The following is a 15,084-nucleotide window of genomic DNA, read 5'->3' on the forward strand; positions in this document are numbered from 1 at the left end:
AATTTAAAATTATATAATATATAAATCCGTGTTCCCATATCCTACATTTTATAGATTATACGTATCTCCGTATCTGTATTCGTATCTGTGCTACATAGTGTCCAACCTATTACAACTATCTTTTTATCATATTTAGCTAAATTCACAAAACCTATTATATCATCAAATAACATTATAAAAAAAAAGTTTCAAATCAGAAACGGTTTTATGAGAGAACCATGAGAAAGAGTGTAGTGAAGGAAAATGGGAACCTTCCTGAAGAAAAAGTGAGATAACATTGCTGATCACAAAGAGCAAAGAAAACAAAGAAGAGACAAAGTATGGAGAGAAAAATAAATAATTTTAAAGAAAACTTTGTTTAGGCCGCATTTGGTTGCGAAATTTTCGGAGACAAATAAATTAACATTACGTTAATAAAAGACGAAATCAAATTTTAGTCAAATCGAGAATGATCATTTCTTTTCCCAAACTTTCTTCACCATGCCTTCAAAGAATTTTCAACAAACAACATCGATTTCTTTGAATTTTCTCGGAAGAATCAAGATGGTGGTCACCAGAGGCTATGTGTCCAGCGTCTGAGGCAACTCATATCATACTTTTCAAAGAAAGAAAGGGCATTTTCATAATTTTGTGATGCTAGAGAGGCCCTATAAATGTGGAAGAGGAGAAGCGAGTGAATGAAGTGAAATGCAAAGAAGGATAATGGGAAAAGTAATTGTGTTTGTTGTGTGCGTGTTTTGTGTTGTGGCTTTGGCCTCAGCTCAGAGTGCGAGCAATGTGAGAGCTACGTATCATTTGTACCAGCCTGAGCAGCATAACTGGGACTTACTCGCAGTGAGTGCATATTGCTCCACTTGGGATGCTGGCAAATCCTTGGCATGGCGCAGCAAATATCCTTGGACAGCTTTCTGTGGACCCTCTGGCCCTCGGGGCCAAGAATCTTGTGGCAAGTGCTTGAGGGTACGTATTTCTTTAATTCTTCAACTTTGTTCTAAAAAAAATAAGAGTTATACATGTGTACTAAGGCTATATATAAAGGTTGAATTAGGTTTATACTCAACTATTTGACATTTAAAGTCTACTATAAAAAAATTTATTAGACTTATTAAGTCATTCGCTATTGAATAATCCATAAATATATAGTTTCACGCATGAATTGACAGTTTCGGCATAAGAGAGATGTGTTTAATATTAATATTTTACATCAACTAGAGATTCAATTTTATAAATTTGAGTTAGATTTAAAGTACACTTATTAAGAAAGAAAAGAGGATAATGAGTGATGGGGTTGCATTGCAGGTGACAAACACAAGAACAAATGCTCAGATAACGGTGAGAATTGTTGACCAGTGCCGCAACGGGGGCTTGGACTTGGATATTAGTCCATTCCAAAAGATAGACACGGATGGGAATGGCTATGCTCAAGGCCATCTTACTGTTAACTATGATTTTGTGAACTGCGGTGACTAAACACTACATATAATTAATTACCTTATGTGTGCTCTACTCAGTCACAAGAAATCGAATAAAGAAAGATGTACAAGTGTGTTACTTCTTATAACAGTAATAAAAATAAATAAAGCCTTGTTATTATAAAAAAAACTGTTCTGGATTTGAAAGGAGTAATTATTAGTATTACCATGCTTCCTTCATTTTATATAATGTAATGTAATAGGTCAAATGGTTGTCGTGTTCATTTTGTTTCTCTTTGTTGCGTGTCTAATGCCGCCACTCTAAATATGCTTTAGTACCGTATATACAAGGGAATTAGGTTTCTCCAGACTGAGCAAGTAGTCCTAAGGTTGCTCTAGTCAATAACAATTATGAGTTGACTTGGGTTGGGACCCAAATCAGTCTTTATCAAAAATTCATTTTTTCTTTGAATATATTTCGAAACATCATGTTTCAATAGGTGAGATTTATTTTCATTCATTTCTCTTTCATCTCACTCAAACACTACCTAATGTTTTGTTTAATTAGAAAGAAGAGAGATAGGTTGGAACAAAATAAGTTGATAAATTGAAAATAAATGAGAAATAAAGTTGAAATTAAAGGTGTTTGATTGAAAAGAAATAAAGAGATGAGGAAGTAAATAAAGAGACTATTAGAAATAGATGATAAAAAATGCAATAAGTCTCATCATTCTCTAAAATTATTTATTTTCCATCTTCTCCACCAAACACACTAATTGTTTGATATTGGAAGTGTTTAAAAATAGTTTAGAACGTGGTTATTGATCCAAGGTGGATCCTTTCGTGGTGAATGAGGTGATAACACTTACAAAGACTCCAATATGTAGAATTAATGACCAAGGTTGTTCAGTGTAAATAATGTTTTAAAGGTGCATCTTGTGTATGTGTTATCTTTTTTTAAACTTTTGCATGTTATGAAGGTAGTTTTCAAATAATATTTTCATTTGAGAACATTAATGCAATCCAACCATGATTTTCAATAAATGCATTTACGATTACTTAAACAATAATATTTTAGACAAATGCTTAACAAGAATTTTTTTTTATTTGGTAAAGATACTGGCATAATAGTCACTGTTTTTATACGTATCTCATACTTAATAGACACTAATTATGAGGACTTATCAAAAGGAGCGAAAATAATCTAATTTAAATTAAAATCAGCTACACTTGTAAGGATTAGCACTTATCCTTGTAACTGCGTCCTATTGTTCTGGTATTTAAACAAATCATCCATCACTCCCTAACGTAAAAAAAGTTTCGATGTAAATCTTTAAACACACATCTTAACTACGTTCGAAGTTTCCAAATTAATTCTATCAAAATCATTTCTTTTTTCATAACTTTAGAACAAACGAAGCCTACGACAGTATAGGATAATACAAAATCACCAAAACTAGCAATTGGCGATAGAAATTTGACATGCAAATTTACCCGCACTGCCATTTTCATATTGAACTAAATTTTAAATATGCATAACCTTTCTAACTGATGACTCTTCCAGTACGTTCGTGCCTTCGCAAAATAAAACACGTACACACCAATGCGGTTTATAGAGGCATTAGCAAAAGCCCATCTATGAATTCTTTTCGGCTGTTCCATGAAATTTCTTCCCAGCCTCAACAGCTTCCCTGTAAAAGATTGAAGGCCACACTATCTGTGTTAGGTTGACAATGTGAGTTACATCTATAAATCACTTAAAACTCGAGTAGCAATCACAACTGTTAGACGAGGATGCAGTAGTTTCTGTTATGATTTTGTAAGGTACACTTTTCTCCTACTCGAGGCACTAACATGGCCTTCATCAGGTGATTCAATCTTTTTTCTATGAATGTCTCAAGACATCACACACTGGTACTCTCCTAAGCATGTGCATAATTACGTTGAAATGTGTATAATGCACGTTTCAGTAAATTATGTTTGCCTCAAACCATGACACAAAAACTATGTTGATCATAATAATTCCATTTGCTTAGTATAATAATGTCATTATGCCAAAGGGTGTTAATAAATAAAATAGTATGCAGACCTGAACGCATTTACAAGCTCCTTACTTTCAGGATCAAGCATTACTCCCTCGTAAAAAGCATTTGCAGCTTCATCAAATTTCTGCAACAAGGATAGCCAAGTATAGTTTTAGAAATGTAAACCACACATACTGCTGTTAATAAGGGCAAACAATTTCTGAATATCATGCCTGCAACACACGCAGAGCTGCGCCTTCCCTATAACAAGCTTTTGGCCAATCTGGTCTTAAAGCTCTACAGGCCTTTGCATCAGCTAAAGCATGCTCAGCTTGGCCCAACCTAATCCAGCAGAGACTTCTATTGGATAGCAAAGTAGCATCAGTGGGATCCAGATCAATTGCCTGTTAACACATTTTAAAAAAGTAAAAGAACACAATTTTATCATCATAGAGAATGAAGTATAAGCATTTTTATTTTTTTTGGAAACCAGCAATAGACAAGTATGCTTATATCGGTAGACACTCACTGCATAAGTTCATGGAAGCATTATTGAGACACACAAGTTAAAACTAACAGAAGGGGTTGTTCATAACTTGTGCAACAAATATAAGTAACATAGGAGGCAAATGAAGGATCAGAAGACCTTACTTGCGTATAAAAATCCACAGCCATTTGATGGTCTTTCCTGTGAAAGGCCTCATCCCCTCTTGACTTTGCTTCTGCTGCTCTCTTTTTGGCTTCAGGAGACACCTAGATAAGTTGACAAACAAATAAGAAATGAAAAATGCTAGGAACATACTATTTGACACACTCGTTTAAACACACTCCCTTTTATTTGTTGAAATTTATTGAAAAGCACAATTTTCCAGATCCCACATCTTTTTTACTGAAATTTTTCTTGTGATTTGATGGCTTTCAATAAATTTTAATAAATAAGAGTGTGTTTCTAACACCCCTAGTAAACAATTATAAAAAAACAAAGATAAAATTTGTATTAATTTCTTTTATATTATAGAGATGAACATTATGGATTACCATTCTGACAATGTATTAAATAAAAGCTCAAATATCTTCTACGAGAGTTCAAGCGTACCCAAATTGGTGCTGTCAACCAGAAGAATGATATTTGAATCCACAGAAGGGGCCCACTAAAACACTTTTTAGTAAGAACTAGTACAGTGCACAAATTAAAATTATTAATGCTACTACATTTATTTTAAAAGATTAAAGAGACTTTAATTGTGGAATAAAGCATACTGTAATAGATAAACTAAAAATTAAATGTGTAAAACAGGTAAAAAATATAAATGTAAAATATTTTGAAAAACAAAGATAGTAAATACAAATATGCAATGGAAAACAAAGATAATGAATGCCACGATCTTTGACATAAAGAAAATTGTGAGACAGAAAGGCCAAGACAACAATTTCTGTTTGTGCCACCTGCACACATGTCAGAGTATGTGCAGGATTTGTGAGATCAACAAGTAAACTCAAAATCATGTAGTCCTTTTGCATTTGTTTTGGTTTAAAGAAAATAGATAATGTGATAGCCACTATATTGTTTCTTTCTGAAATCAAGAAAAGTAATTCCACAATTATTGCTTACTGCCTACACATCTTTTCACAGTGATTAATTCAAAATCAACCAAAAAGAAGCTAGCAAGAAGATCACTCAAGGAGTTAGACTTGATGATGTTTCATCCAATGATGAGTGAATGATTAGAAAACGAAGGAGGGAGTGGAAATGAATGTTTAGACATACCCAAACAAAGTTGCAGATCAAGAATATTATATTCTTGCGGTGCCACCATTGGTGGAGGAGGATATTCTTACTAATATGCTTGGTGAAGGAGATGTTCTTACTAACATGCTTAGTGAAGGAGATGTTCTTACTAATATGCTTAGTGAAGGAGATGGAAAAGATGCAACAAATAAATATTTCATTGATGTTTTACTCCCCTTTTTCTAAAAGATCTCTACTAGATAGAGGCCTAGCCACTATTTAGGATTTCATGTATTATTATTTGGTTTGTGTTTAGCTATTGCCGACTAGCTTAGGTTTTGTTTTATCATGTGTGATGTTATGACCTATTATGACTGGGTTGACTTGCTTTCTATCTTGTGATTATTAACAGTTTAACTAAGTATTTATTTTGTTATTTAAAGGTTTTGTTATATCATGTATCCTATTACAATCACACGATTTACAATCTTGTAGCCCCATCCTGATCCAAATATATCCCTGAGTCTGACTACCACAACTAATAAAAGATCAATACAAGAAAAACACACCTCAATGATATTTTGCTCCGAAGAAACAGCATCGGCCTGATTAGTTTCTTTGGCATTTACCAATTCATCCTGCATATTGTTGCTCCTCATACTTAGTAATAAAAACAAGAAATTCACTTTCTCAGACAGAATGCAAACTAGCATTAAAAGTTTCAAATTTTTAACCATGAGGAATGAATAGAATATGATAAAAACATATGCTGGTAAAAATTGTAGGCAAAATCAGTAAAAGGATAGACAATTTTAGTGGTGGCAGAAGAATATAACGCCTATTTTTTATGAAAGATGGAATATTTGCTTGTCATCTTACGTGGACCATGTCTTCTGTTAATGAGACATTTTAAATTAAAATGATAAAGCAAAATTCTAGATACTGCCCTGATTTTCACGACAAAATAAATGCAATAACATATTTCCATCTGGACAACCTACAAATTTACACGGCAAATATTTGTATTTTAAAGGAAATGGTGTAGTTTTTCAAGCACGAATTCATATGCTGACACATTCAAAATAGAAAATAGTTATCAAATGATCTTGTAGCAGAGATATGGTCTTGCCTAACCCAGTTCGGTATAAAAGAAAAATTTAAGAATTTAGTACCTGTTGCTTGTTAGTTTCAGATTGCATATACTCAAGTATCCCACCAACAGTCCAAGTTGGAAAAGCATCCACTTTGGACGTCAAAGGGAACAATATCTCAACAGCACCTACAGAGCCCCTTGCAGCAGCAACCTGTATTGGCTTGACCCCATCCTGATGCCAAGTTTTATTCCAAATATTAATAGAAGTACATTGTTTACTACAATAACAACCATTACTTGTGTCGAGCAAAGAGATCATACACTATTGGGTTCCAGATAATTTAACTCTTTAAGAACTATTTTTTTGTTCATTGATTCCTACACTAACAGTATAAGAAAATGTTAGGACTTTAAATGTTTCACCTCGTCAGAGATATTAGGATCAGCTCCAGCTTTTAACAAGCAATTTATTAGTTCTACACTTCCATTATCAGCTGCAATGTGCAAAGCTGTTGCTCCACCTGCACTTATATTTACTTTAGCACCTGCCTGCATATAAATAAATATTCAAATGTAACTATATAGCATGAGACAAAAAAAAAACATAAAGGAAGAAAACAGCACCTTACAATCATAAATATCTACAAACTAATCCACCTTCACATAAAACCAGTAAAACAATAGTCTAAATCCAGTGTATTGAAAAAAATCTATGCTACATATCTTACCATGTTGCGATATAATTATTTTCGATAAAACATTATGAATTTGATTCCTTAAACAAGATTTCTATATATGTATATAAGTCTGCATAAATATCAGAAACTTTTCTATCCTAGTATGTTGGATGAGAAAAAAAGTTACATTAACCCATTAGTCATCAGTAATTTGGCTAGCATAACAAAACTTTTAGAGTACTCATACATTGTATAATTAATTTGCACTGCAGGAAAGTATAAGTTTATAGATTGAGAAAGATGTGGAACCTGAATTAATATCTCTAAACATGCCAGAGAACCAGCTGCCACAGCCGAAATAAGTGGAGTAATACCATCATCAGTATCAGCATTAGGCTGCAAAGCAAGATCGTCAAGATGAAAGGGAATATAGAATGGAACTATTTAATAAAATATAATTAAAAAAACTAAAAATGAAATCTTCTATGCAAGCGCATAATTGTTAAAAGACCATTTCTTTTTAACCATACCATACAAGGAAGATTAATAAAGCTTATGCTGGTTTCACTAATTAAACCATAGAATTAGTGACAGAAGAATATAATATATATATATATATATATATATATATATATATATATTTGGAAACAAAAGACAGAATGGTACATACTAACACCTGGAACTGCATACAAAATTCATTAAAAAACAAGAAACTAGAGTTAATAAAAACTCCTTGAGATAAAGCTTCCAATGAATAACACTAAGAATAGGCAACAAAGTAAAAGAGGACATACATTTGCACCATGTTCCAACAGTACGCGGACAGCATCTGGTTGGGCATGACCAGCAGCCCAAACCAAAGGCGTTCCTGAATCACTTTCTAGATCAGGATTAACTCCCTTGGACAGCAAGTACTTGAGCAGTTCAGTATCTCCTGCAACAAAAATGAGAAAGATGAAAAAAAATGAGAATAAGGTGACAGAACTCAGGAATACTATTCTATAATTGCACAACAAAGACAACAACACACTAGGAAAATTTATTTATTTAATAATTAAGGTAAAATATGTTTTAAACCCCTCACTTTCTAGATAAAATAGGCCTTAATCGCTAATCCCGTCCCTCTTTATAAAACTTATAGGATACAGGAATAAGGGACTACAGTCACCAATTATATACGGGTATCAACAAAATCATAGAATTGAATATACAGAGAGTAAAATCAATTTTGAGTGAAAATAGAGGAACATAAAACACATTCATTTTGGCGATATAGTAATTAGTTTCATAAAAAGCAAAATATTTAGCAGCAGGAGAGGTGAGGAGTGCATACCTATCCCTGCAGAATGGTGTAAGGCCGTAGCCCCTAAATTGCTAGCTATAGTGGGATCGGCACCATGGTCAATCAGATACTTAGCAGTGGCGGTATGTCCCTGACGAGCAGCATGAATGAGAGCTGTCTCTCCTAAAAAGCAATAGCAATAACAACAGGTAATTATCATTAATCAACTATACTACAAGTATGAACCATATATACATAGAGAGAGAGATAGGGGTAGAAGAAGCACCATCATCATCTTTAGAATCAACAGGGAGCTTCAAATCGGTTAAGAGGTAGTCGCAAACAGCGGTTTGGCCTTCACGCGCTGCAAAATGCAGTGCTCCTCGCTTATTCGCGTCCTTTATTGCTTCCACGGATTTCGCCAAATCCTTCCCCTCGTCCAGCTGCACCGCCAATTCTGCAAAACCAAAAACACACTAATAATAACATGCAATGCAATAGAGGCACGCAGCATAGCATAACACAAAGCGTAATACATACATACTCTTTAAGAGATCAATTGATCCAGTTCGAGCGGCATTCAGAAACAACTGAACTTTTTGCCTCACTGCAATTTCACATACGAAAGAGAGAGAGCGTGAGTAATTACTAACAATCGATTCAGATAGAGAAAGAGATATGGAAATAGAGAATGAAGATAGCACGATGTGACCTGCGAGTGCGTCGGAAGCGTCGGAAGCCATAACAATGGAGTAGAGAAAAGCGAGAAAGAAGAAGAAAACGAAGGGTTTTGCAGTAAACTACAGTCTCACTGTTTTCTCAAATAACATGAAGTGTTCCACTGCGGCCGTCTACAGCTAGGTATGACTACATAACTTTTAATTAAGGTTAAATATGTCTTAGTTCAAATTTTACTACTCCATATTATTCGTAATAAAAAAATTATTGATTCGTAATAAAAAATTATTGAAATTAAATTTTATAAGTGTTTATTTTTTAATATAAATATATTTATAACATTTCAATACAAAATATTTTAATATTTTAGTTTATACTGAAAATTTAGTTGTCAAGTAAAAAAAAAGAATTATTCTAGTTAGTTTATTTACTATAAGTCCTGTAAAGTTTGTAGCATGAAAGTATAAGACATGTTTAACTCTTAACTTAATAAATATATATATATATATATAATTAAATTACATGTAAATATTAAATTTTTAAAATGAGATAAAATAGTAAAAAAGTAGACACACTATACATTTCCGTCTAATTAATTAATTGTAACTACAACTACTACCTCGTTTTATATTTCTTAATGTGAATCAAAGGGTTTTTGAACTTTTATTTTTATTTTTTATCTTTCTATAAGTTATCGTTGAATTTCACATATTTTTTTCTTCTACATTTTCTCTGTATATCACACTTGTAAATATTTCTCAGTTTAATATATTTGCGTCCATTGAAACTTTATTTAATTTTTAAATCATAATAAAAATATAAATAAGGGTATAATTTGAAAAATAATATCTTTAAATTTCTTTAAAACAAATAAAAAATAATTTCATTTTATATGAATAGGGAGAGTGATTAAATTATAATAATAAATGTATAATTAATTTCAAAAAATATTAAATGTATAATTTAGTTTAACAATAAATTATAATTATTTTCAAATAATAATAACATAATTTATTTCAAATAGTAATAAATGCGGTGTAACTTTAAGATAATAATAATAATAATAATAATATCACAATCGTTACAAAATAGAATACAAAACTCATTTCAAATAAAATTATTATAATAATAAATGAACATTTAATTTTAAAAAATCATAATATATTTCAAATAATAAGAAACGAATAATACATCCCAATAATAAATATATAATTTATTTAAAATAATAATAGTAAAAAGTAATTCAATAAAATAATAGTAAAGGCACAATTATTTTCAAGTAAATATATTATAATAGTAAATGTAAAATTCATTTAAGAGAATATTCGTTTCAATATTTTTAATTGTCACTATTTAAAATATTTTTGTTTTTAGGTATATGTCCTTTTTAGCGTTTAATATTCTCTTACAGTTATATTATTATTGCCCATCTAATATTTAACTAATTTACGGTAATACATTCATTATAATATTAAATTCATAATTCATCTCAAAGAATAATAAATAAATTTCTAATAATAATAAACACACAATTCAATCCAGATAAAATATAACTACGGTAATAACAAATGCATAATTCATTTGAAATGATGATAAATGCATACTTTATTTTACCTGAATTCATTTTAATAAAAACTTCGTAGTCCATTTGGAGATTCTTTCCCTTTCTTTCGCATTCGTGCCCTAGCTTCAATCTAGCTTCATTTTCTTCCATTGACGGGCTCTGAAGGATCTGACCCCGTCGGTGAACACTCATTCTTTTTCTCTATCATTTGCTTTTCAATTGATCAATTTGTCATTTCTTTAATTTTCTTGAAATCTTCGTATGTTTTATGTGATCTTGTTCTGGTCATAATCCTCTGTTTTTGATTGTGTTCGTTTTGTTTTAGTTGGGTTTAAATTAAATGTTTGATTGGGAGGTAGGGTTTAGTTGGCCAAACAAATTCAGTTTTGAAGCCGCAAATGAAGGTAATCCAATACTTGGATGATTGTTATCTTATTGTATTTCATTCAAATAAAAGTCACATCAAAGGGATAAAAGTATACAGTCATTAACATTTTGCCCCCAAATCGTTCTAGGAGTATCATTGAATAAAACTTCATATCAGTAGTTAACATTTTGCACCCAAATTGTTGAATATCATCTATGTTTCTTTTGTTGAAGTTTTGACTTTATTTTGCATAAGAAAGTATTTAGGCAGTAACAAGTGGCTAGCCCTGTTTTGCGGTGCGAGTAGTAACATATTCATGCTGGTAGAGTTTTAGGCATCATGTGTGGTGTGGTCCACGCAGGATCATAGTAGCCGTGCTTGAAGAATTAACAAAAGAGTATGCCGTAAAAATTGCATTGTAAAAGTGTAACACTGATAACAGTCCCAACATAGCCACACAGTACGAAATCAGAAGAATACCTGCTGTTCTGTTATCCAAAAACAGAGATAACAAAGAAAGTGTAATTGATGAAGTTCCTTAGTCCATCTTGTCTGCAACGGTGGAGAAATATGCTTATATGTTATAATAAGGAAATGCTTGATCATAAATTTTGGACCATCTTTCATTTTACGGTTGTGTTTAGTAAATTGTATCCACGTCTGTTTTCCCTCTTCTTTTTTATTCAGTACATTTCACTTCCCAATTTGATTCCCAATTACTCCAGGTTTTGGGAGTGTCAGAATTCTTTAACTTATTTGAATAGGTTAATGTATCTGTTTTGTATTATCTATCGGTCACCTGTGTGTAGGTTACCCATATATTTTTTTGAATATGATTGATGTATACATACGAATCAGCTAAGAGATGAATGATCTCTTGTGCATTTTTCCATTTTTCTTTCAAGTGGGAGTAAATTCATCTTCAGCTATTTTTGGTTTTCAGTCTCGGCCACTCTAACTTAGTTTCCTGACATGTTCATTACTCTTAAAAGGACGTTTGCACGTTAAAGTTTAACTGAACACTGTTTTGTGAAAGCAAGACCTAGGTTGCTTTTGCAATCTCAGTTTGCAAACATAATTTTAACTCAATAAAGTTTGTAAACCTTAATCCAAACATGCACTTGATGGCTTTTCAAGCTCATATTAAACTGTATTTGGGACTAAGGCAAAACAGGTAGTATTGTCCACTGTTGACACACATAGCTGCATGCTCCTAAGGGCTTACAGTTTGTAGCCCAAAGCATCAACTTGCTTGCATACATGTAATGGATAAGTTTGAGAATGCCATTAAGAGATTTAAAAACATAACAACATTGTATTTACACTGAAACTGTGCTTTATTTATTGATTTTTTTTTCTCATTCATCAAGGTTCAACCCAACCAAGCTTGAAGCAAAGAGGAGGCATACAGTAGCAAAGAAAGCAAAGAGAGAAAGAGATGTCTAGAACACTAGTGCAGCCAGTAGGGCAGAAGAGGCTAACAAATGTGGCAGTGGTGCGGCTGAAGAAGCATGGCATGCGCTTTGAAATTGCATGCTACCCTAACACTGTCCTCTCTTGGCGTTCTGGAGTGTAACCTCCTTTCTTTTCCCTCTCTTCATTATTAATAATACATATGCTACACAATCTCCAAATTTCCCATTACATTAAATTTCTGTCAACAGGGAAAAGGATCTGGACGAAGTGCTGCAGTCCCAAACAGTTTATTCCAATGTTTCCAAAGGGGTTCTTGCCAAGTCCAAGGATTTAATTGCAGCTTTTGGAACTGATGACCAGACTAACATATGCTTAGATGTAAGTAAGGAAGCCTCACATCAGAAGTTTATAATAATATCAATAACATTTTTCTCTTTTTTGTTTGAGGGGGCAGATTTTAAAGAAAGGGGAGCTTCAGGTAGCTGGGAAAGAGAGGGAATCAATATTGTCAAGTCAGTTCAGGGATATTGCAACCATAGTAATGCACAAGACATACAATACCGAGACTCAGCGCCCTTATACTATCAGTATGATTGAACGCCTCATGCGGGAAATCCATTTTGCTGTCGATCCACACAGCACCTCCAAGAAGCAGGTTTCTCCTAAATGATTCTACGCTACTATCTTCTCATTTATTTAACGCTTACAGTGATGTTATTATGCTGATTTTTCTGGTATTTTTTATATGATACAGGCTCTGGAGTTAATTCAAGAACTCCAAAAGCACTTCCCTATAAAACGATGTCCATTGAGAATACGTGCTACTGCTCCTCCGGACCAATTGCCTCATCTTTTAGAAAAGCTGAAGGAATGGAATGCTACTGTTATTTCTAAAGAAGGATCCTCTACTCAGTTATCTGTTGTAAGTACTTGCTATTTCTCGTATAGTTGTAAACAACGATAGTTCCATGGCCAATTCTATTTTAAATTAGCTGTACTGGTTTTTTTATTTCTCAGTATTGCATACTATCACCTGAAAGTACACTAAGGATGACAATGGTTGGTTGGTAGTTTTAATTAAGTCTTTATTAATGAAGCCACTTAATTAAGCACTTCTATTTGAAATTTATCATACTATAACTTATTCATAAAATTGACTTAAAACCTTAGTGAAATAATCTTTAAGCTTCTGTATAAGAGCTTATAAGAGTCACAGGACACTTTCATAAGTTCAAATAAGCTTTGTAGAGCTAACGAAAGGTCCAGTTTCAAGTAGTTGTGTTGATGATCTGATTCTAGCATTTGGTCAATCACATTCTTTCTGACATTGTATGTGGTTATTGTTCAAGTTTGAGTCCTGTTCATTTGTAAATGAAGCTACACATAGCATGACTTGGTATTCCGTTGTTGCTTTTAGCTAATTATGACTGATATGTAGAATGTTTTTGCCATTTCTCGTTAGTTATAGAAATATTCAATCTGCTAATCAAAGAATAGTACTAATGCAAAATCAGCTCTATTTTTGGACTTTCTTTCCTACCTCACTCCCAAAGGGATAATCTATTTCTGAAACTGTTCCTTGATTCTCCTGTTATTGTCTCTGTTACATTAACATTTATCCTTTCCTAAATTTGTGTGAATTTGCTATTTCTTCACATTGTGTATGTATATGGTTAATCTTGAATCTGCTAATATGTTGAGGGATAACGGTATAATCTCTGATTGGATTTGAATTGCAGGTTTTTGAAATGGAACCTGGTCTATATAAGGATTGTCATGACTTTGTTATGAATAAGATGCATGGAAGATTTGATGTTCTTGCTCACTCTCTTTATGTGGAGGGGGATACACATGTGGATCAATACAATGATTATGAGGATATGCCTGCACCATTGCCCAAAGAAACTCATGATTCTGTGCTTGATCTGAATGAGAAACTTCAAAAACAAACAATTTCATCTACGAGTAGGCCTACTGAGGTACAACAAAAGCAAAACAAGTGCAAAACATGTAATGTTTGTTTTGATGACTCAAAGCTATACAGGGAACATCACAAGAGTGACTGGCACAAGCACAATATGAAGCGGAAGACAAGGCAGCTCCCACCACTTACTGAGGAAGAGTGCATGGCAGACACGGAATTAGGTGACTCTAAATCTGATTTGAAGGATTATTCATTTTGAGATGATAATAAGTGTTTTAGAGGTGTAAGTTGGTAATCACATTTTTAAGTCGTGTGTGCGTACTTAGGTCAATTTTGTCTGGATAATTTCGGTTATGGTAAACTTCACATGAAAAAATCGTTATATTGAAATCCCCTAGTATATGCTCAATTACAAGGACTAATGCGGTGTTCTTATTGAAGAACTGAAAACAATCATCAATATCAATGTGTGTGTATACATAATGATAGAGAGAGAGATTGTCCTTGCACAGTGTTTCTTGCATGCAAGCAAGCTAGCGCATGAAGAATCTGCCTGTTATAACATTCAATCACAGATTCCTTTAAAGGGCCATATTCCTCAAGCAATTAGTGATTCTAACAATTAGTGATTTGATCCACCTGAGACGTACCAGTTAATTTAATGGTTTTTTTAATGACTGATCTTTGAAATTAGGACAATGATATTGATAATTGCAACGAGGCATATAATAATTTATATAATAATTATAATGATATTTAATTAAATAATTTTTGTTGACTCCTGTGCATATTCTTATTACATTGTTAAAATTAAGTTATTAACCGATTGTTTAAATAATAGAGGGTGTCCAAATATTTTTTTTTTAAATTAATGTAGTTACTGTATAAGATCTTTCTGTTTATATACAGTACGTTGTA

General features: G+C 32.7%; 3 protein-coding genes across 6 annotated transcripts; 2 read left to right on the forward strand and 1 right to left on the reverse strand.

Annotated features, from left to right (window-relative positions):
• The first annotated feature begins 664 nt into the window (after positions 1–664).
• LOC137831791 (pathogenesis-related protein PR-4-like) lies at positions 665–1,602 on the forward strand. The gene is made up of 2 exons (XM_068639599.1): positions 665–960; positions 1,300–1,602. Exons 1-2 carry the CDS (start codon positions 688–690, stop codon positions 1,468–1,470), a joined length of 444 nt encoding a protein of 147 aa, XP_068495700.1. The 5' UTR covers positions 665–687; the 3' UTR covers positions 1,471–1,602.
• Positions 1,603–2,758: 1,156 nt separating this feature from the next.
• Positions 2,759–9,086, reverse strand: LOC137831793 (uncharacterized). Its single transcript, XM_068639600.1, has 13 exons — positions 8,930–9,086; positions 8,762–8,824; positions 8,504–8,674; positions 8,269–8,400; positions 7,730–7,869; positions 7,245–7,331; positions 6,682–6,807; positions 6,338–6,490; positions 5,735–5,803; positions 4,088–4,189; positions 3,670–3,840; positions 3,502–3,581; positions 2,759–3,103 (listed from the first exon to the last, which is right to left on the reverse strand). The coding sequence occupies exons 1-13, from the start codon at positions 8,958–8,960 to the stop codon at positions 3,049–3,051; spliced, it is 1,380 nt and encodes a 459-aa protein (XP_068495701.1). The 5' UTR covers positions 8,961–9,086; the 3' UTR covers positions 2,759–3,048.
• A 1,381-nt stretch (positions 9,087–10,467) lies between these two features.
• LOC137831794 (uncharacterized) lies at positions 10,468–14,556 on the forward strand. 4 transcript variants are annotated; one of them, XM_068639605.1, is made up of 7 exons: positions 10,523–10,635; positions 10,785–10,863; positions 12,197–12,398; positions 12,491–12,620; positions 12,697–12,897; positions 12,997–13,164; positions 13,982–14,556. In XM_068639605.1, the coding sequence occupies exons 3-7, from the start codon at positions 12,265–12,267 to the stop codon at positions 14,423–14,425; spliced, it is 1,077 nt and encodes a 358-aa protein (XP_068495706.1). In that variant the 5' UTR covers positions 10,523–10,635; positions 10,785–10,863; positions 12,197–12,264; the 3' UTR covers positions 14,426–14,556. The 4 variants fall into 4 exon arrangements, with proteins under 4 accessions (XP_068495702.1, XP_068495703.1, XP_068495706.1 ...); XM_068639603.1 differs by having other exon boundaries at positions 10,535–10,639; XM_068639601.1 differs by lacking the exon at positions 10,785–10,863 and having other exon boundaries at positions 10,468–10,639.
• The last annotated feature ends 528 nt before the right edge of the window (positions 14,557–15,084 follow it).

Source organism: Phaseolus vulgaris, chromosome 6, assembly GCF_000499845.2.
Source record: "Phaseolus vulgaris cultivar G19833 chromosome 6, P. vulgaris v2.0, whole genome shotgun sequence".
Taxonomy (NCBI): Eukaryota; Viridiplantae; Streptophyta; class Magnoliopsida; order Fabales; family Fabaceae; genus Phaseolus; species Phaseolus vulgaris.

What these genes read in the sequence shown, in the direction of transcription:
- LOC137831791 (XM_068639599.1), top strand. Translation starts at nt 688, where the DNA reads ATGCAAAGAAGGATAATGGGAAAAGTAATTGTGTTTGTTGTGTGCGTG. An exon ending in CTTGTGGCAAGTGCTTGAGG is followed by an intron (nt 961 to 1,299) that starts GTACGTATTTCT and finishes GTTGCATTGCAG; the next exon opens with GTGACAAACACAAGAACAAA.
- LOC137831793 (XM_068639600.1), bottom strand. Translation starts at nt 8,960, where the DNA reads ATGGCTTCCGACGCTTCCGACGCACTCGCAG. An exon ending in GTTTAGAGATATTAATTCAG is followed by an intron (nt 6,808 to 7,244) that starts GTTCCACATCTT and finishes ATTTATATGCAG; the next exon opens with GCAGGTGCTAAAGTAAATAT. An exon ending in CTGAAACTAACAAGCAACAG is followed by an intron (nt 5,804 to 6,337) that starts GTACTAAATTCT and finishes AACAATATGCAG; the next exon opens with GATGAATTGGTAAATGCCAA.
- LOC137831794 (XM_068639601.1), top strand. Translation starts at nt 12,265, where the DNA reads ATGTCTAGAACACTAGTGCAGCCAGTAGGGCAGAAGAGGCTAACAAAT. An exon ending in CTCTCTTGGCGTTCTGGAGT is followed by an intron (nt 12,399 to 12,490) that starts GTAACCTCCTTT and finishes TTCTGTCAACAG; the next exon opens with GGAAAAGGATCTGGACGAAG. An exon ending in CCTCTACTCAGTTATCTGTT is followed by an intron (nt 13,165 to 13,981) that starts GTAAGTACTTGC and finishes TTTGAATTGCAG; the next exon opens with GTTTTTGAAATGGAACCTGG.